This window comes from Zalophus californianus, chromosome 11 (genome assembly GCF_009762305.2).
Source record: "Zalophus californianus isolate mZalCal1 chromosome 11, mZalCal1.pri.v2, whole genome shotgun sequence".
NCBI lineage: Eukaryota > Metazoa > Chordata > Mammalia > Carnivora > Otariidae > Zalophus > Zalophus californianus.
In genome coordinates, this window is record NC_045605.1 from 59516773 (window position 1) to 59538958 (window position 22186).

General features: G+C 46.7%; 1 protein-coding gene across 6 annotated transcripts in view; it reads right to left on the reverse strand.

Moving 5' to 3' along the window:
- Positions 1–2554: 2554 nt before the first annotated feature.
- RNF121 (ring finger protein 121) overlaps positions 2555–22186 on the reverse strand; it is a 76546-nt gene continuing 56914 nt past the window's right edge. For 5 of the 6 annotated variants that reach the window (XM_027580867.2, XM_027580868.2, XM_027580870.2 and 2 more), the window contains 6 exons: positions 19194–19348; positions 16363–16470; positions 12771–12891; positions 5072–5205; positions 4323–4424; positions 2555–2758 (listed from right to left, as the gene is read on the reverse strand). In XM_027580867.2, coding sequence (XP_027436668.1) covers positions 2638–2758; positions 4323–4424; positions 5072–5205; positions 12771–12891; positions 16363–16470; positions 19194–19348 — 741 coding nt within the window. In that variant the 3' untranslated portion in view covers positions 2555–2637. Of the gene's footprint in view, positions 2759–4322; positions 4435–5071; positions 5206–12770; positions 12892–16362; positions 16471–19193; positions 19349–22186 lie in introns of all 6 variants that reach the window. The other variant, XM_027580872.2, reaches the window with a different exon arrangement.

Here is a 22186-nt window from a genome sequence, read left to right on the forward strand (position 1 = left end):
CAGGCTCAATGTCACACCAGCCTGTCATCCTGGCCTTTCTCAGGCTCTCCACTTCCTCCAACCACCAACCCCCTCCATCGCCTTCTCCCCACCCCCCCCCCCCCCACAAAGCCTCGCTTCTCTCTCATCATCCCAGCCCCTTGGCCAGAACTACAGGTCTAGGTCCACTAGGAAGTGTAGATTTCTCCCTACCTGGCTCTCGAGAAGCCCTGAAGAGCCCTCTTTTTCAGAATACCCCCTTCTTGAAGCTCCACTCAGTCCAGCTGTGTCCGGCCCCACGTGAGCCATGCCTCGGGAACTGTGCTGACCACACTCTTCAGCCTCGTGTGCAGGAACCGCTCCGAGCCAGGCTGAGGACTTGGACCACGAGCTGGAGCACTGGCCCTAAAACGAGGGGGGGGCACTTCCCGGGGAAGAGGAGGAGCAAGCAGCCTAGCGCCGGCTCCAGCAACAACAGAGCTATGTAAACGCGCCAGTCTGGTGGCTGACGGGACAGGCGGAGCTGGGGCTGTGGCAGGGCCAGGACTAGGGTGAGGCGCGTGAGGCACCGGGGATGCAAAGCTGGAGGAGGCACTCATGGTCGGGGTCGTGCCAGTGCCTGTGGAGGCAGAAAGACCAGGACAGGTGACCCAGTCCACACACAGATCAAGCATGAAGGCCAAGAGCCAAGTGTCTGAGGTTTGTGGTCTCTGTGATCAGGGGGCTGGGATGCTGGGCACGGAGCCAGGGAAGCCAGGAGATGGAGCTCGGCTTGGCGGACGCGTCATGAAACTCCTCCCTGGGAATGCCAGTATCTCAGCTGTGTTAGGTCAGGAGGCAAGGCTGCTTGGGGCTGCTGAGACACAGTCTTTTGGGGATGGCATTGGGGGATGGGAGGGAGAGGAGACAGGACTCTGCCTTGGAGTGGAAACAAGATAAGAGTCGGGCTGTGGGGAGGACATGGGACCTAGACTTGCTCAAGTACGACAAGAGAGCCTTGGACAGCCTAGTCTCGGCTTCTCACATGAGCCTGACGTGTAGGGGGACAAGAGTGAAAGGATGATCCCTGGACCCTTCAACTGGTCCTCATTCCACTCTCTGAGGATGGGCCCACTGACATGAGCAGTGGGCGGCCAGGGGAAGCCACGGCCGGGTGAGAAACGCCAAAGTTGAGGGTGGCCCGGGAGAAGGTGCGTTGGTAGCAGGCAGGGCACAGACCTCACCTCAGGTGGTGAGGAGTCACCCAGTGATGCTCCAGGGCCCTTCTGCCACAGGACAGGAGTCTGGCATCCCACCATTCCCACAGGTAAGGGGCAGGGCCAGCCACCCCTCAGATCCAGCTTTCAAATGGGAATAGCAAAAGGCACCAAAGACAAGGCACTCCCAGGAACCCCAGGGAAGAATAAAGCAAGATGGATGTTCAGCTTTCCAACCCAGCTCATGGAGCTTTATTCAGAATGGAGTGACAAGATCCTGCTTGGCTCTTGCTGTGCTTGAAGGGCAGGCCCAGCCGGGCCACATTCCCTAGGAACCCAGTGCTGGAGGCCCATGTTTGCCCTCCCACTTCCTTCAAAACTCCTAGGGCCAGGGCTGGGGCCTACCTGGAACCTCTTTTTAGAACCCACACTTGCCTGGGCCTTGCCGTCCTCTCTTCCCACCCACCACCTGGCACCCCTGCTGCCAGGCCCAGGCAGGACCCACACATGTGGAAGTTGACAGAGGGATATTCCCTGGGCTGGGAATCCCCTGGCGGCTTCAAGGGAACACTGATGACAGGGAGAAGTCCTGTCATAGCTCTACTGCGGCACACGAACACACACACGCACACTCTCACGCATGCTTTCCAGGAAGTGACGTGGCAGAGTGGCTTTTGGCGCGTGTCACCACTTCCGGCCTAAAGGGTCAGATTGCACAAGACGCCTTCAATCACTGCAGCCAGTAACAGTCCTCATGGCCCAACTACACACAGACAGACTCTGTTCTTGGCTGGGGGCAGGTTACCCAAGCTGCTGCCCCCAAACAGATCCTCAGTGAACTGTGAGATCCCAGGGCTTCCCTCCCTGGAAAAGTCAGGACAAGGTTCCACTTGCCTAAACCAGTCTCCGGGTCCTGGACAAGGGACGACAGAGTCGGGCACAACACCGACTGCCGGGCCCAGACAGGGAGGAAGGAAGACACCTCCCCTCCCTCAGTGTGCATCTGTGGTACGAGGCAGAGCCCATGAGCTCTCCCACACGGGACTGAAGCAGGCTGGAGCCCCACAGAGGGAAGGAAGGACTGGCGGGGGCGGGGGGGGGAGAGTGGAGGCTGAGGCTCTCAGCCAGAGATGAGAAGGCTCCTTTAAACCAAAAATGTGGCTCTGCTCCTGCCGTGCTCAAGCAAGGAGGGCGAGGCCCGGAGGAGTTGGGGCAATTCCTATGCTTCACAATAAAAAAGGTTTTTAAATATATTCATCAAAATAGTTTTCTTTTAAAAAGCCCCCACTGCTGACAGCCCCACCGGCTGGCTCTCCATCATCTCCCTCCCCAGCCCGGGCACAGCCGGAGGGGTCCTGAGTGGCCCAAGGGCCCCTTTTGAGTCCTTCCCACCCAGGAGGTCTTGGAGGGCAGGGAGGAGAGTGCCCTGAGGTCCGCAGTGGGCGGATGCTCTTCTTCCTGGCTACTCCAGGCCCAGGACGTAGTTGATGCCTTGCACCAGGCCAATGATGACAGGCTGCCAGGCTACCAAGTACCGAAGCCAATCCAGCAGTTGCCCATACATGACGTGAGGCCTCTCCCAGCTGTCAGTGCGTTAAAGAGGCTATGTGTCAGAGCTGCTACGGCTGGACTCGGGGATGGGTGAGAGGGAGGCCCCTCACCAGCCTCTCCATGTTAGAAAGGAGGGCTGAACCCAGAGGCTGGGGGATGGAGGGGAGAGGGGACCAGTGCAAAAGGCAGGACAGACATGGGAGAAGGGTGGAGAGGTGACACTAAGCTCTCGAGGACTAACATGCAGACAGGGCCTCCCATAATGCCTTCTCGAAGATGGGCCTGCTGGTGTGAGAGCAGAGTCTGAGACTGCTGTGAATCCCTGTGTCAATGGCTGCAGGGACGTGGGCAGTGGGATAAGGTAACCTCACAGGTTCTTGTAGTGTCCCAAATGGAAGATTTTCTAGGTCAAGGAAGGGGCTGAGTCTAGGGACCAAGGCAGAAGGGAACAGGTAGCAAGAGGCTAGTCACAGGGGATAACCCCTGGCAGAGGCTCTAAGGACTCCCCACGCACCACTAACACCAGGCCCTACTGAGGCCCAGCGGCCCCAGAGAGGAGTTCGCTTCCTTTCACTTTAGAGCTAAATGCTGGGCAAGACACTCAGAGAAGGAGTCTGGGAATCCAGCTCTGGGGAAAGCACAGATTAAACCTCATGACACTGTGGGGGAGCCTCTCCAAAAGCATCAGAAAAGAGCAGCCTGGCCCAATCCCTGGGAACTACGGGGAAGCCCCAAGCCTCAGCCTCACCATGGAGTTACTTAACCGTTCTTGAACTAGACTCTAGAGGAACCAAGCAAAGAACCTCAAGGGGACAGGCCAGAGCCTCTGGTTCGGGGGCTGTGGGAATGTGCTGGGAATGCAGTGGTCCCTGCCCAGCCCAGCTAGTGTCCAGGGGATAGGGAACCCTGGCACACAGGGCAGCCGGGAGAGGGGAGGGGAGAGAGCTGGGCCCCTGGATCCCAGGGGAAGCGAAGGGGGGACCAGAGCAGTGGCTCGGCAACTTCCAACAGACAGGTGGTGAGGAGGAAGAGGAAGGTGAGGGAGGGCAGAGTGGGGAGGGCCGGTGGGGGCACAGAGCAGTAGCTCGGAGGAGCAGCGGCCCCGTGTTGAGAGGGGATGGAACAGGGCTCCCTCAGCCATCCTTGCACCTTGCAGGCTCTGCACAGGCAGAGTCGGCCTCAGGCCCCACACGTCACAGGTCAGGCCCCACTCATTAGTTATGTAACCTTGAATAGGTTTTTCAACCTCGAAACCATTTCATTTGTAAAATGAGGATAATATTACCTACGTCATCAAGTTGCTAGAGATAATACGGGCCAAAGCACTTAACACAGTGCCAGGCGCAGAGTAAGCAAACAGTAAATGGGCTGCTACTACTACCAATTTACCCCTGAGGGATCCAGAATGATGATGAGAATCTGAGCTGTTAGTCTTGCCCTGTGTGCCACCCCCAACTTCCCTCGATCACAAGTCAAATGGAACGGTGGGTATGTACCAGGGTAAGGGGGGACAAGGAAGGGTCCCAGGAGGACCCAAAGGCAGAGTGACACTGGCCAGGACTTTCTTCCCATTGCCCATTCCCAAACAAAGGATACGGGTTGCTGAACATCCTCTTGAGGTCTACCTTCTCTTTGCAGTAGGGACACGTCTGCTTCTTTCCCACGATGCACCAGCCACGGATGCAGAACTCGTGGAATCTGAGCACCACTGGTCAAGGGAAATGGTGGGCAGCCGGGATGGCACTTGAGCCCCATACCCGTCATCAAGGTGCCTGTGCACGAGCTCTGGAGAAAGGTTCAAATCCTGGCTTCTCCTCTTTTTAGCTGTATAATCTTGGGCACACCCCTCTCTCTGACCCTGCTTCCTCACATGTGAAGTGAGGATAATGATCTCCATCTTACAGGGTTGTTATGGGGCAAAATGGAGATAATACATGGCACAGAACAGGAGCTGCCCAAGCACATGATAAATACTGGAAATGTTATTCAGGAGGACTGGATTCTGAAACTGAGGGATCCGGCTAGAGGCTGCTCCTCCCAGTAAGTGATCCAGCCTCGAGGCAGCTGGTGCACCTTCAGGCTCCTTTCGGATCCAGCCAAGCTATAAACTCTGCTTACATGGGAGGGGCTCCCAGCTGTGGGAAAGAGGGAGGGAGACCGCAGTTTCCACTCCTGGGTGTCAGCTTCTCTGGCAGAGAACATCACCCAAATGTCTGCCCTCTTGTGACTCTCCTGCACTTAAAGGTATAGATGGTACGCCAGGGTCATGGCCGCCCCCTCTCCTCCCTGACTGGCATGTGCATGTGGCAGGAGAGATGAGGCCCAAGGGGCTCCAGGCAGGATACACGTGATTGCAAGACAGCCTATATGTGTTCTCGATGATGCCCTCTTCACTGACATCCACAAAGATCTGCTGCCCACACACAGCACACACACTGTCCGAGAGGTGTTTGGTAGGCATGCCCGACTCGCTGTAGAACTGAGAGGGAAGAACAGGAGGAAAAGACAGGAAAGGTGTGAGAATCAGCCCAAGTAGGACGGTGCCACAGAGGCCTTAGGTCTTCTGAAGAGGAGGCAAAGAGGGAGGGGGAGGCCCTATAGCCAAAGAACATCTTTTATATGCCAAATCGACCTCATCTTTGCTGGGCAGATGGCGGGGAGAAAGGGACAGACCAGAGATGGGTTGGGAAGTCAGATCTAACAGAATCTGAGCACTTGGCTGGTCAGCATCAGGGACAAGGAGACCGGGAGGTAGAAGGACTCAGGGCTGGTGATCAGGAGCTATGTCAGATATGCCACTCTGTGGCCAGACTATGCTTCCATCGGAGATGGACAACATCTCTTCTCTAAGATTCAAAACAGTCAGATACCCAGTGCAATGTGGGTTTGGTGACAAGGGCATTCCCGAACACTTGTGGAAGCAGGAAAGGGGGTTCAATCCTTTTGGACAGCATCTGGCATGACGTCTCTCAAACTGCCACGCCCTCTAACTGTTGATTAATGACACTTCAAGTAATTAAAGAAGTAAAAATATCAAAAAAGTTTCATGTATACAGATATTCATTTAAGCATTATTTATAATTAAAGAAGTAAAGAGTTTAGCAATTTCTCAAAAAGTTAAACAGAATTACCATATGACACAGCAATCCCATCTTTACATATATGCCCCCTCCCATGAAAACAAAGACTAAACACACACTTGTAAGCCAATACTCACGGAAACATTATTCACAACATCCAAAAGGTGGAAACAACCCAAGTGTCCATCAAAAGAGAAGCAGACAAAACAAAATGTGGTATATCCACACAATGGAATATTATTCAGTCATAAAAATCATGAAGTTCTGATTCATGCTACAATGCATGAAACCTTGGAAACAGTAGGCTAAGTGAAATGTCCAACACCAAAGGACAAATATTATATGATTCCATTTGATATGATAAAATACCTAGAATAGGCAAATTCATAGAGACAAAAAGTAGGTCAGAGGTGGCCAGGGGTGGGGGAAGAGAATGGGATGTTACTGCTTACTGGGCACAGAGCTTCTGCTTGAGCTGATGAAAAACTCTGGAAATAGTGGTGACAGCTGAACAACACTGTGAATGTAACTAACGCACTGAACTGTACATTTAAAAATGGACGAAAAAGGGGCGGCTGGGTGGCTCAGTCGTTAAGCATCTGCCTTCGGCTCAGGTCATGATCCCGGGGTCCTGGGATCGAGCCCTGCATCGGGCTCCCTGCTCAGCGGGAAGCCTGCTTCTCCCTCCTCTACTCCCCTTGCTTGTGTTCCTTCTCTCGTTGTGTCTCTATCCGTCAAATAAATAAAATCTTTTTAAAAAAAGGAAAGAGGGTATGGAATCCACAGTGCAGGCAGGGCTGGCTTGTGATGGAAGAAAGGACATTTTCTCCACCAGAACTGGAGGGAAGGAGAAGATGGGTATAAATATGTGAGCAGAAAACCCCAGCACAAGAGCCTGCACATAGCAGGGGCTCAGGAAATAAAGAGGAGCTGCATTTCACACATCAGAGAATGTGTGCGCCAGGAAAGCCCTGTGAGCTCCTCCAGTCTGCCCCACTCTCTCGACCGGTGAGGACACAGGCGGAGGAGGAGAGCCTCGCCGGAAGTCAGAGAGAGCTGGTGCCTGGTCAGTTCAAACAGATAATTTCAGAAATAACTTGTTGAAAAAGGGAATAAAATACCCATTTCTCAGGGTTATAGTAGATGAGATTCCATGTCACAGAGTGGTCTGAGATGACTTCAGACAACAGACAGCATCCAACAGAGAACTGGCATCTGCTGGTGACTTAGGATTTGTCTGTTCTGTGTCTTCCTCTGTGTGTTGGGTATGATGAAGATACAAAGAAATCCTACAGGGTCTCTGTGCTCCAGGTGATTACAGATATAAAATATGTAACTTTCTAGTACAGAAGTACTGTACAGAAGGTATTCTTGATAAATGTTGGCTACTATCGTCAATCCTCAACTAAGTGCCACAGGCCAGGCTACTCTGCAGGGTGCTTTCCCTTATGCGTTTGTTCCTTACAACACTTTATGTCTGGTAATATTATTACAGCTGAGAAAACAAGATCAGAGAGGTAAAGTAAATTGCTCACAGCTAATTAAAAGTGGATTAGGATTTGAAACCAGGTCCATGACTCTAACCCCCTAGCTCTTCCCACTACTTCAGAACAGATGAATGGGCAGCTAGTCCTGTCCTAATGTTATCTGGGGCACAGGAACTTATTTAGAAGAAAGAAAAGTGGGGCGCCCGGGTGGCTCAGTCGGTTAAGTGGCTGCCTTCAGCTCGGGTCATGATCCCAGGGTCCTGGGATCGAGCCCCGCATTGGGCTCCCTGCTCGGCGGGAGGCCTGCTGCTTCTCCCTCTCCCTCTGCCTGCCTGTTGCTCCCCCTGCTTATGCTCTCTATCTCTGTGTCAAATAAAAATAAATAAAAAAATCTTTAAAAAAAAAAAAAAAGAAGAAAGAAAAGTGTGAGGCAGGACACATGGCCCAATGGAGCAGAAACAATGTGCCACTACCCTGCCTGCCCAACAGCTCTGAGTGGAGAGCCCCAGAAAACTGGCTTATTTCGCAATCCTCTGTCTTCCACCCCCACTCCAACATGACTTTTGGGTGTGAATGGAAACTATAATGACTGGCTGTCACAAGCTTATGATCTCACAGTGACCAGCTAGAAAAAAACAAACACCATCCAAGGTTCCCCTGACTTAAGAAGAGTTACTTTAGTTCATATTACAGTTTCTCCATGTGAGGCAAAACAGCTGTCGTGTAGAATAAACAAAGTAGTGTAAAATAATGAACAGGAATTGAGAATGTGTGTTAATACAACTGTAAACCTCATCATTTCATTTTAGGAACCCTGAAATTAATTAACCACAGGTCTTAGTAGGTCAAACCACTCTCGGAGGGGGACCGAGAGATCAATCAGACCTACTTCCCCACCTGGTAGGTATAACAGCTCCAAAATCAACTATAACTCTCTGGGATCGGAGCTATGATCACAGAATGTACAAAAGACTACAAAAAACACCTGGGACTAAAAATGTGGCATATACACACAATGGAATTCTTTTTTCTAAGAGGCTACGTGCACACACACACACACAGACACAGACACACACGCACAAAGAGATTATTTATTTAGCACCCCTCCCCCCAAACACGGAGCTTGAACTCAAGACCCTGAGATCAAGACCCAAGCCAAGATCAAGAGGCAGACACTTAACTGACTGAGCCACCCAGGTGCCCCTATTTATAGCCCTTTTTAAATTGAGGTATACAATGGAGTATGATTCAGCCTGAAAAAAGAAGGAAATTCTGACACCTGCTACAACATGGGTGGACCTTGAGGACATTATGCTGAGTGAAATAAGCCAGTCACAAGGGACAAATATTGCATGAGTCCATTTACATGAGGTACCTACAGTGGTCAAATTTATAGAGGCAGAAAACAGAATGGTTGTTTCCAGGGGCTGTAGGGAAAGGGACTGTGGAGTTATTATTTAGGGAAAGGGATTGTGGAGTTATTATTTAAGGGGTACAGAGCTTTTATTTTGCAAAATGAAGAGTTTTATGGATAGATGTGGTGATGGTTGTAGAACAATGTAGATGTATTTAATGCCACTGAACTGTAGCTTTAAAAATGGTTAAGATGGTAAATTTTTATGTGTGGTTTACCACAGTTTAAAAAAATTACTAGGACTGCTACTTGGAAGTGAGCAGTGGTGGAGCTAGTAAAGGCTACACGTGGTCATACCTAGCACACTGTGAAAGGTTGATAAGTGTTCTCTGAATAAATGAAAGAATGAGTTGGCTAAAAAATGTGTGGAAGGCTGGAGTGTCTTGGCTTCCTCATACTACCGTCCCCAAACCACTGATCAGGTTCTGGCTTCAAGGCCAGGGATGGTCTTGAAATTCAGACTGCCGTGGCTCAGAGACCCATGTGTTCCTAAGCAGACCACAGCCCACTTGACCAAAGACTGGGGCAGAAATAGGAGAGTCCTGGAATTCTCAGGTCTGAAAGAACTATAAAGGTAAGTGCAGTCTATCCCTTTATCCCAAGTTGGAGTTGTGAGTCCCTTCCTCAACATCCCTGCCTAGTCTAATCTGTGGGCATCCTGAGCCCTAGCAGAAAAGCTGCCACTAAATCTCCGCAACATTTGCTGCGGATAAGAAAGAATGAATGAATGAACTAGTGACTCACCCAGTACTGTCACAGCCAGCCTAGTGTTCCTATGACCTACTCCCTGCCCCGGAAATGGGGGCCCGGGGAAACAGCAAACTGTTAGAGTTGGGGTGAGCAAGGTCACATTCTGTTGGACAGGAGCTGGACAGAGCAGCTCTTATGAGAGAGAGGCATTCTCAATGTCAATTGCCTAGGGAAGAGGTGGATCCTTGTGCAGATACCAGGATTCAGAAGGCTGGCCTGAGGTACAGGTACTTTTTTTATCAGAACACAGGCTCTAGGTCTAGACATCTGGAGGACAGTAGTTGTCTAGATGTGGATTCGAGGTGGTGCATGCTAAGGTGGCACCTGCTACACAGAGGTAGGCTGAGAGTTGGATGGGGTAGGGTCTGAAAGCCTGGGAAAACAGGTACCCTGCTATGTCAGATTAACCTCATTCAAGTACTCATGTCTATTTTCCCTTAATAAAGTTCAATGTGATTGTTGATCCTTGTGTTCTTGTGCTAGCTACTAAGAGGTATAGGGAGGTATGTGGATTCATCCGTGGGCCAGACTATTATAGAATGAGCATCAGGTGTTGGAGGTAACTGCTGAGAACTCACAGAAGAAAGGAGGGTATGAGGGGTCAAGAGCTGGTGCCTGAGGCACTGTCGACCCTAATGAGAAATTCTCCCACCAGCTCTCTTGGTGATACTGAAATTTATCATTATTAGGGAATTATCATAATAAGGATTATCATTTGTAATCAATGGAACACCCAATAATCCTTCCCAAGAGCACAGAAAGAAGTCCAGCTCAAATCCCATTTTTGGGAAGCCAATGTAATGATTCCATCTCCTACAGGAGAAGCTGACTAGTGGATCGATTCTGAGCTCAGTTCCATTTGGACTGAAGTGGGTTCTGTATATTGGTTATTAATGACCCACCTGAGGGAATTAAGGCTGCACTTAAATTGGCAGCTGATAATAACCTTGAGATAAAACTGGCAACAGCCTGGGAAAATCAGAAAAGTGGCCCCTTAAAAACAGAATGAGAAGAAAAAGAAATCACAAGAGGGTAAAGGGCAGGATACTGGCAAGAGTCATTTTGAAAAGCTGAGCGTGCCAAAGAAGCAGACTTCAAGAAAAGGTGTTGAAAGTGAAGATAACTATTAGACAATCAAGTATCTGGAAATCTCTTCTGGGCAGTGAAGTGGTTAAAGGAAAAGCTGAAGTCTATACCAATAGATAAGAGACCATGAAATGTGGCTAAAACACAAGACAGTTTTCAAACAAGAATCTAATGGGCTGTCCATAAAGTGACCCAATACACTTTGTTTTCCTTTTAATCTATTACAGAAGAAATAAAAATAGTCCCATGACACTGGGAAACAAAGTCCTACATCCAAAACTGTACTTGATGAAAGTTACCAAAGGCGATGGCTGAGGATTCTGCTTAACCTGACTTGCCCAAAGCCGACCAGTCCATGGCACAACCGAGACAGCAGTAGCACTGTTGTAAAAATGTGCCCAGCAAGTATCTTCCCACCTGCAAAACTGCCTTGAACTCTCCAAGAGTTCCCGAGGGACCGCATACAAAGTCAGCACCAATCCTTTCCTGTGCCTTGAAGTTGGTCTCCATTGGTATCTGCTGCCTAAAAGCCAGGACTGGTATCTGGCTGCCCCAAGAGAACCTACTTCCCTGACATTCTCTTAAGGTTTCTCTCCAAACTGCCAAACCTCATGTTGCAAGAACTTCTGAAGGCCTTTCAGACCTCTTGCATCAGACAGAGCCACACACATTTCAGCACAGAACTGGAGAAACGTCCATTGAACTTGGAAATACTCCTTCTTGGGGTGGGGTCTTCTAATGGGCTGACACTGAGGAGTACTTCTGTGTTGTTCACATAATTATAGAGAGCATGCACTTTTATAAGCAGCAAAACAACAAAGACACATTTCCATTTGAAAAAAAGAAATAGGAATATTGACTTGGGTTTCTTTCTTTTTTTTTTTTTTTAAAGATTTTATTTATTTATTTGAGAGAGAGAGAGAGAGTGAGAGAGGGAGAGCCCAAGAGGGGGTAGGATCAGAGGGAGAAGCAGACTCCCTGCTGAGCAAGGAGTCCGATGTGGGACTCGATCCCGGGACTCCGGGATCATGACCTGAGCCAAAGGCAGTTGCTTAACCAACTGAGCCACCCAGGCGCCCAGTTTCTTAAGACTAGATGTTACTTTACCCACATTTTGAGCTTGAAGAATCCCTCCCTGGTCTCCACCTTATAGCATTTCCTATCTCAGTGAAAGTATACCAGCCAAGGAGTGGCTCCAGTTAGACATGTCAGCTTTGATACATACTTTCCTTCAATCTTCAGAACGAATCTATATTCAAGTCCTATCCAAGTCCTAGCAAATGTACCTCCAAAATACTTCTCAAATAGCTTGTCTCTCTTCCTTCGCACCATCTGTCCCCTAACCCAAGCTACCTTTATCTTGCCCAGACTACTACAACTGCCTCTTAGTCTTCAGGGGTTCACTATAAGCAGTGGACCCCTCTCCAATCTGTTCTAGACCCAGCAGCCAGAATGATCTTTTTAAAGTGCAAATCTGAAGATGTCATTTTCAATCTTAGCCTCCCAGGGTTTTTAGCATAAAAACCACAATCTTTCCTTTGGCTTTCAAGGTTTTTTTCTAGTCTAGCCTCTATTTCTCCAGACACTTCCAGTACATTCTCAGCCCTACAATCACACTAGCCTTAGTTCCTCCAAATGGCCACCCTTTCTCTCACTACAGGACTCTTATCTACACATGTAGTTTGCTCCATCTGCCACCCACGGTTAACCTACGCATCCGCTCAACAGTCACTTCTTTGGGGAAGCCATCTCTGGGCCCCCAGATGAGGTCAAATGCCATTACTGCATTTGTTCATAGCACTGTGAACCTTTCCTTCATAGTATTCATAAAAGTTATAATTTTATATTTATTTGTGTGTTTATTACTTTAATACCCATCTCTGTCACTAGGGCGTAAACTCCATCTGGGCAAGGACCATGTACACCTTTGTAATTCCAGCACAAGCCCAGTGCCCAGGCACATAGGAGGCATTAAATATTATCTACTGAATGAATGTTAACTTCCTGAACGATCAAGTGGTTCTTTCCTACAATGGTCCTAAAGTTTAAAATCCCAGGGTACATCTGAGATCTGGTTTTCCAAATTTTAAGGAAGAAATCTCCATACATACTACTGATATCTTGAAGGATTTTTTTTTATGGCTTAGTTCTTCCATCAGGCCGGTGATGCTATACTGACTTCTCTGGAAGTGGCATGAGGCAGCAGTGAAAGCCCAGGTGAACTTACCCCTATGGTAGATGCCATGTAGTCTGCACACATTTCTGCAAAGTCTCGCTCAAGAACTCCATAATAGAGGCCATAGAAGAGGAGAGAAATGCCAAAGTCCATGGCGTCTTCTGGTTTGATCCTGTAAGGAAAGCAGCATGGCCTGTGAGGCCTGCCCTAAGACACAACTGCTTTGGATTACTACTCTGGGACACATAAGGAGGCACCTAAAGTTGGAAGCCTTAACGGCTAAATCAAGTGTTGGCAAAATAAGACCAGATCTTAAGCCTGTTTTTTATATGGCCTGTTGGCACCATCTGAACAGGCTAGCACTGTGAGCTACAAAGATCAAGCCAGGGTACTGCCTACCGCCCCTCTTCCCCACTCTGTCCCCAGTGCCTGCCTCCACCAACTGGCAACCATGCCTTGCAGCTGTCTAGGGCCCACTCTGGTTGGCACCTACGCATTGGAGACTCTACTGTTGGCAATCACTGGACACCAACCAGTGGAATTTCAGTCTGGAAGTTGGCAACTCACCAAGTTGCCTCACCTCCAGCCAGCTGCCCAAGTTGAAATGGCGGGGCAAGGGCACACCAAGATCTGGGTTGTCACTGGAACAGAAAGTGAAAATGATCCCAGTGGTCACACACCCCCTTGTCAGGCCCCTCCTTCCCAGGATGTCTCATCTGATGGCAAGTGAGCACAAAGTATGCCTCCCACCTGAGAGAGCCCATCCATCAAACAAGGTGAGGCAAGGAAAGAGTTTCCCCTCTTGTTATAGACTTTGCCTTTTGTCCACAAAGCCTAAAATATTATTTGGCTGCTTACAGAAAAAGTTTGCCAGCCACAGCTTTAGAAATAAAAGATAAAATTAGTCACTTAGCAAATATATACATACCAGTTACCATAAAATTTTAAACTGTATCTATACATATTCTGTATCATGTCATCAAAGTTAAATTTTGGTCCAGGGGCACCTGGGTGGCTCAGCTGGTTAAGCGGCCAGGTCACGATCTCGGGGTCCTCGTATCGAGCCCTGCATCGGGGTCCATACTCAGCAAGGAGCCTGCTTAATGATTCTTCTGCTCTCTCCCTCTCCCTGTGCCCCTATCCCCAAGCCCCCACTCGTGCTCTCTTAAATAAATAGACTTTAAAAAATGGTGGATGCTAGGGTGGCTAAGCGTCTGCCTTTGGCTCAGGTCATGATCTCACAGTCCTGGGATTGAACCCCACATTGGGCTCCCTGCTCAGCATGGAGTCTGCTTCTCCCTCTCCCTCTGCCCCCCAACTCATGCTCGCTCTCTCAAATAAACAAAATCTTTAAAAAAAAATTGGGGGTCCAAGTCTACTTACTAAGGACAAAGATCTTGCCTGTACATTAGGAGGCTTGTTTTAATAATTCCAAGGACCAATAATTTGCAAACTTCAGTCTTTGAATGTTTATTATAGAAAACAACCTTTGTCAAAAATTTGTACCAGGGACTGTACCTGTTTACTTAAAGTTGTAAATTATATTTATCTTAGAAAGTTGAGTGTATTCATCAATCTTATAATATTTAACCCACTAGACATCATAATCTTATACCAATTAACCTGATTAGTAGCATAAAAATGGTCAAGATTCTCAATTCTATCTTCCTCCTTGTATAGTTTATGCAAGTAAAAACAAACTGTAATTAGAGAATAACCATCTTTAATACAATGCAGAATCTTTTCCTTTTCCTTTTTTTTAAAATAGGCTCCATGCTGGGCATGGAGTCCAATGTGGGGCTTGAACTCACAACTCTGAGATCAAGACCTGAGCTAAGATCAAGAGTTGGATGCTTAACCAACTGAGCCACTCCGGCACCATGCAATGCAGAATCTGGATTTTTATTTTTTAACCACACAGATTAGGAAGCTATCTGGAAATATCCTGGCTTTCTTTGATGGGACTTGCTAGACTCTATACTGATGAATTCCTATAAACCTTTGTGGAGACTGGTTATGCTTTTTCCTGGAAGAAAGAATTCCATGGGTATGCTCTCACTATATAAAGTAAGGACTTACTCCTTTCAGTTTCAAAGAGACTCCTGCCTCCAGTGCACTAGATTTGGGAAAGAGGCCAGTGGTCCTGACTATAAACCTGAATCCTGAATCTCTAGCTTCAAGTGCCCGGCCCTAGGCTTCAGATTCCTCATGATCCACAGCCCACAGTCCCCATTACCTCGGCCAGGAGACCACACTTCCATTCTCATCTGTCCTGCTGACTCACTATAACCTACAGTCTCAGAGTCCAGGATTTCTTGGTTTTCTTGGCTTCTGCCTCAACTAGGAGCAGGGGAACCTATACGCTGATACGAACCTATATGCTGATCTTTTTTTTTTTTAATACTTTATTTGAGAGAGAGCATGAGAGAGAGAGAGAGCACAAGCAGGGGGGAGGGGTAGAGGGAGAGAGAGAAGCAGACTCCCCGCTGAGCAGGGAGCCCAATATAGGACTTGATCCCAGGACCCTGGGATCATGACTTGAGCTGAAGGCAGACACTTAATTGACTGAGCCACCCAGGTGCCCGATAGGAATCTTTTTGAAATTTTATGACAATATGAAGCAATAGTCAGAATCCGACTCCTGGCAATGTATCCTTAGAAGCAACACAGCTAATATTATCTATGATAGCACAATATTGAAAAACACCGTAAGTGCCCAACAATGGAGCAGGAGTTAAATGTCCACGGGTTAACTTTCTAAAAAACAGTTTTGGAATGTCAGCTACGTTAAAAAGCAACAATGTGTTAAACATGACGCATGTGCATCTGAACTGGGAGATTCTTAAAACTGGATGTGTTCCCAGGAGAGGGAAAGCTTCCAAGCCACCCATCTGTGTGGTCTCACCCCCTCACATCTCAGCCCTGGAACTGCTCTGAGGGCTCCTATGGACACCACTCTGTTTCCTGCCCTGTACCCTTCCAGGTGCACTTGTTGCCAGGTGTGGCCAACTGTGTCACATGAGTTTGTCTAGTTCAGGGGATGACAAACTTTTTGTGGAAAGGGCCAGATAGTATTTTGAGTTTTGTGGCCCAAATAGTCTCTGCCACAAATACTCAACTCTGCTATTGTTATACTGCAAAAACTGCGATAAACAATGCATAAACAAATGAGTATGACGGTGTTCCAGTAGAAACTTTTTTTTATCTTGTAAAAACAGGACGTAGACCAATTTGGTCCACAGGACAGTTTGCCAACCCCTAGTCTCCCTAAACATAAGACCACTCAGGAAGAGTCATTGCAATAAACAGTGAACCCATGGACAAGGAAAATGACTCTGATAGGGTGATGCATAACTGGCTATAATCATTATTATGCTTAACTGCTGTGATACTTTTCCATTAAAATATAGGTTCTTGGAAAACATAACCAATGATGGGACTCTAACTCTATATCCAGACATTCCTTCCTCTTTGCCAGCACGAATCATGGAGGGCCCACCTTCCCATTCCCCAAAGCCCAAGTCTCCTATCCTGGGTGCCATGGCCCCCTTGTTAATATTCAGGACTTGGCTTCAGGAGGAAAGGTACATCTTACCAGCCCCTCCTCCCCAAACACAAACAAAAACAAAAGCAGAGTACTTACTTGAATAATAAATTGAGACCAAAGAGGGTAAACATGACAGCCATGTAGCCAACAATGCCAGTGGCATAGCTGATTTTATAGATCAACAGGAACCACTTATAAACCAACCTGGAGAAAGGAAAGAAAATTAGCATAGCTGACATGGAAACTTGCTTAGGGGCCTCTGGATTACCAGAATCTCTTATTCTTACATCAGTGGGGACATTAGGTTATTTGCCTAAGACTTACTAAGCAACTTCAGTTACTGTTACAGACCTGGTCACTCTCTTAATTGTAGAAATACCCCTACATACCAGGGAGCTAGTGCTTTCTATTTTCCTGGTCCTAGACCAAGGGAAGAAAAGGGAGCCTTATAAGGTTTCAGCTTCAAACAAAGAAAGCACAGCTGACATCAGACAGCTATGCCCTCTCAAATTCAGATTAGCTGGATAAGGAAGTGAAAACTAGTAACTACAGCTATGTTCAGATGGGAAGAGGTGGGGAAGGCCAGCTGTTCTTGTCAGGAAAGAGAATTCAAGGGAAGGTGAAAAAGAGATAGAATCAGCTATGGGCTTCCCCCTCTTTTTTTAAATATTTATTTATTTAAGTCATCATTATACCCAACATGGGGCTCGAACTCACGAGTTCAAGCTCCTGAGATCAAGAGGTGCATGCTCTTCTGACTGAGCCAGCAAGGCACCCCCAGGCTTTTCCTACTGGGAATGGTTAACCTGAATACTGCTTTGCTCCTATCTACAGGCCAATAATAAAATGGTGTCTAATGAATTTGCTTCTGAAATGATTTTCTTTCTGGAGAAGAGATAAGAAAAGAGGCACTCAAAGAATACCTTTGAATGGATGTATGTGTGTGATGGTGGGGGGGATTGGGGGGGTTCATAGAATGCTCTTGAAGGAGGAGCAATGCTCTCTAAAATTCAATAAAAAGCAGCGTGAAACCAGGATGGTGAGAGCAAATTGAATTCACTTGAATAAACAGCTCAAGCCTGTCTGGCTCCTGAGACCAAGTTACCACCAACCTTGATGGGCCGCAGGGAGGAAGCTCAAGGTCCTTCCCTGTGCCTGCGTGCTGTGGCTAAGCAAGTGGTGATGGGTTCTCAGGCAAGGGAAAGGCCCCAAACATTTTGTAGTGCCTGCCCTCAGAAACCACACAAAGCTCCATTATCCAGGGTTTGCACTCATCAGATAGGAGTGAGACAGTGGAAAGGATGTGGAATTTTAGGCAGAATCTGGATTAAGTGAGTTTTATTAGCTGGGTAATCCCAGGTAAATCAAATCACCACTCTAAGACAAGTTTACTTATTTGTAAAATGGGGAAACCATGATACCTTCCTCAATGGATTGTACAGAGCCCATTTCCTGGTGTATATAATACATGCTCAATAAATGCTACATGAATAAGTATGGATGTTTATGAAAGTGCTGTGAAATTATAAAGCACTATCAAATGTTAGTTATTATCATCAAAAACCTCCCATGTCATAGACACATTTTTAGTCATTTTACCTACAAGTTGATACTGGTTGTTACTTACTGACACTTAAAGTATATTTTTACACCGTTTCTTCACAGCACCCTTTATGAGGGAGCAATCATTGTCACATTTCTAAGGATAAAAAATTCAAGGCTCAGAAAGGTGAAGCCATACAGGTCATGCAATTAAGTGGCAGGGCTGGAGTTTCCAATCCACATCCATCTGGCTCCAGAGTCTCTTATCTTCTATCATGGCCCTTAATGTAAACTACCACAGCCAGGGAGGAACTTCCAAGTCATCGACTTCACCTTGAAGATAAATTTTACCATGTACAGGGAAACTCAGACGGCCAAAATAAAACCTCACAGTGAAGCGGAACATAAAATGCATGGGAAGAAGAACAACTTGCAACTTGGAAGCCTTTGGTTCTGGTAGTTACAATTTTGAGGCTGGCTAGTTCCTCTGCTAGGCTCTCCTGGACCTGTACACATGTCTCTCACAGCACTTACCAACTGCACTGAAACAGCTGCTTTCTGGTCCATCTCCTCCATTAAACCGAGCATTCCTTGAGGGCAGGGACCATGTCTTATCCAGCTCTGTATCCCCAGCGCTCAGCACAGGGCCTGACACATAGCAGGTGCTTGTTGAATGAATGAATGAATGAGAAAATCTTTCTGTCAAGTACAGATATGAAATGACCTCACAAGCTGGTTGGGAGGATCAAACTAGAAATGCATTTGGATAAAATACAAAGAATAATACAGGCAGGGACTGTTTTGTGACCAAAGAAGTACTGTTTGTTGAAAAATTGCAAATTCGCTGAGATTCATTCATTCAACAAAAATTCACAGAGTAGGCTACTATGTGCCAGGCCCTGTGCTAGGGCCTGGATATACAGGGACAAACAAAATACATGTGGTTCCTGATCTCACAGTTATAGTTTAGTGAGGGAGATAGACACTCAAGATTTTGTGTTATGTTCTATGATGGAAAACTATAGGGCCTATGAAAGAATATAACAGAAAACCTAATTTAGAGATCAGAGAAGGGTTCACAAAATAACATTTAAAATGAGACCACAATGATCCCCAGAATTTGCTTACTTATTTGGTTGCTTTAAATATACACAGACCTTGATATAAACTCTAAGGTAAGCTACAGGGAAATATTTTGGGGTTTTTAATCTGTGAATGAGGGGGCGGGTAGTTCTCCCAATCAGCTTGTTTTGGTGGGGGCCCATGCCAAATAATTTTGGCAAACAAAAATTACAACTTTTTCAGCCTAAACCCACCCCAATCCCATGCATTTCAACCCGCTCCCTTCAGGAAACCTAGCTCTTCCCCACTACCTAAACTCTCACCTTGGGGTTGTCTGTACTAGTGGTTTTCGGGTGGCTCGGAAGGTGACAAAAGCTGTGACAGCAGAGAACAAGATCCAGATCACTAGGAACCTCCACCAATGCAGCTTCACTGTGAAATAGAGGGGAACAACCCACATCTGAAAGAGGGTCACCATCTGAAACACAAACACAAGCACTTCAGCTCTAGCCAGCTCCCTCTGTGCTCTATCTGCAAGTCCAGAGTGTATGTTGTATGTTCCATTTTAGCCTGATCTTCTCCTATATCTCCAATGTTGGATAGAGGCACCTCCTAGTGATCTAACTTAGAAACTTAGGACCATGCCTGACACCTCTCTTTCATTCCTCACCTACCTGTTTCCTTTCCATGTGAGCCCTGGCTATCCCTTGCCTGGCTCACTACAATGACCTCTTTGTTAAATCTCCCTGCATTCAGCATCCCCCTCTTCAATCTGTCCTTCCCAGGAGCACAGGAATGGTATCTCTAACATACAGTCTTGAACATGTCATTCCCCTGCTTACAACCTTCTAATGGCCCCTGCATACAGGATAACACCCAACATCCTTAGGCAGTCAAATCCTCCACAATGTGGCCCCAAATTACTATTTCAAGAGTGACCTTCTACTACTTCCCATGCCGTTAGTCAGGTTGTCCCCCTCAGGCTAAAACATCCTTTCCACCTGCCTTTCTGCCTGATAATATCACATCCAAGATACATGAAGCCTTCAATTTCCTTTCCAGGCAGAATGAGTCATAACTTGCTAGTGCTCTAAAAGCACTTTCTTTTCTACCATCATTACAGTGCTTATCTAGAGTGTGCTTCAAATTCGTTACCTGATTGTAAGCTCCTTGAGAGCAGTGACTAGGCCATATTCATCTGTTTCCTATGTGCTAGGAAACAGTCTAGCACACGACAGATCCTCAATAAACTTAGATATGTGAGAAGAAAGCAAAACTAGAACCCCAAACAGAGGCATGTTTCTGCTGTAAGGGGTGTCTCAGAACTCGGACTTGTCAGCTGAAGAGTTCCAAATGTATACAATGATTCTAAGTCAGAAGTTTGGACTGATCACCAGTCTTCCACTCCCTAGTGCCTCCTAACTCCCTCCACCAACCACCCTGCTTTCACTAGCTGTTACTCTGCTCAGGTGAGTAGCAGGTGTTAAAAAAAAAAAGGTAATTAGTACTTAATGGAGGCTTTCTTCCTGATGTCATCAAATAAAATGAAAGAACGTGCAGGGATGAGTTATAGAGAGGAAAATGATAGTTTCCTAAAGTTCCATAGTGGAGAAAACTTTTGAGAAAGTATTTACTTGGGGATTTCTAGACCAGTGCTACCTAATCAAAACACAATGGGAGTCACATATGTAATTTTAAGTTATCTAGTAATGACATTTAAAAAAGGAAAAAGAAACACTGGTGTTATTTTTAAAGATTTTATTTATTTGAGAGAGAGAGAGCAAGCGAACAGGGGGAGAGACAGAGGGAGAGGGAGAAGCAGACTCTGCTGAGCACAGAGCCTGATGTGGGGCTCGAGCTCACGACCCCGAGATCATGACCTGAGCCGAAATCAAGAGTCAGATGCTCAACCGACTGAGCCACCCAGGTGCCCCAGATGATATTAAATTAAATAATATATTTTATTTTATCCAATAGATCCAAAATATTATCATTCCAACATTTACTTCATATTAAAATTATTTATGAAATATTTTACTTTTTTTTGTACTGAGGCTTTGAAATCTGATGTGTACCTTATATTTATGGCATACCTCAAGAGAGACTAGCCACATTTCAAGTGCTCAATAGCCATATGGTAATGGTGGCTCCCACACTGGACAGTGTAGCTTAAAGCATCTTTTTAGCATTTAGTTGTCTCCTGTAGCTTCTAATAGACTGCTCTGTGGCAAGAAAAAGCCTTAGTGTTTTAGTGTTATTTTACGTAGGAGAAAAAAAGAGAGAGAGAAACACTGAGAGGAGAATGGTGAGCAGATCCCACTTTGCTTTAGAGCTTATCTATGGTTCCGTGTGCTCACTGGTGCAGGCTAATGGTCAGTGAACAATGTAGTCTCAGTACCCGTTCTACTGTACAGGAACCCCCAACCAACTCTCCGAATGAAACACCCTAAAATATTCTGGCCTTATATGAAAAGTGTAGGAGCACTGGGACATACTAACAAATGGCTACCCAAATAACACTCCAGGTAACATTCTATAAGATAATGGGAGACCAGGAAAGGACATCGTAACAAACCATATATTATTTAAGCTAGGGGATAAGAGGGACGCCTGGGTGGCTCAGTTGGTCAAGCGTCCAACTCTTGATTTCGGCTCAGGTCATGATCTCAGGGTTGTAAGATCAAGGCCCATGTTGGGCTCTGTGCTCAGTGGGGGAGTCTGCTTGAGATTCTCTCTCTCTCTCTCCCTCTGCCCCTCCCCCTGTGCATGCACTCTCTCAGTAAATAAATTTTTTTAAAATCTTAAAAAAATATACTTCAGGGGCACCTGGGTGGCTCAGTCGTTAAGCGTCTGCCTCCGGCTCATGATCCCAGGGTCCTGGGATCGAGCTCCGCATCGGGCTCCCTGCTCGGCGGGAAGCCTGCTTCTCCCTCTCCCACTCCCTCTGCTTGTGTTCCCTCCCTCACTGTCTCTCTGTCAAATAAATAAAATCTTTAAAAAAAAAAATACTTTAAACTAGGGAATAAGACAACTGGAATCATGATATTCAAAGGGAATAAATAAATGGTGGTGAGATGTGGAAAGAAGAGCTGCAGGGTCTTTAGCCTTCGCATCGTTTGCTTACAAAACAGCAGGCCCAGAGACTACAGAAGAATAAATTACAGAGTCTGGTTACATTTGTCTTCTCTGAGAAAAAAAAAAAAAATTCCTCCAAAAACCTGGCTATTGCAAAAAAACCAAAAAACCAAACCAAACCAAAACAAAACAAAAAACCAGCCTGTCCCCTACCAGCCTTTTTCCCACTCCTCACCAATCA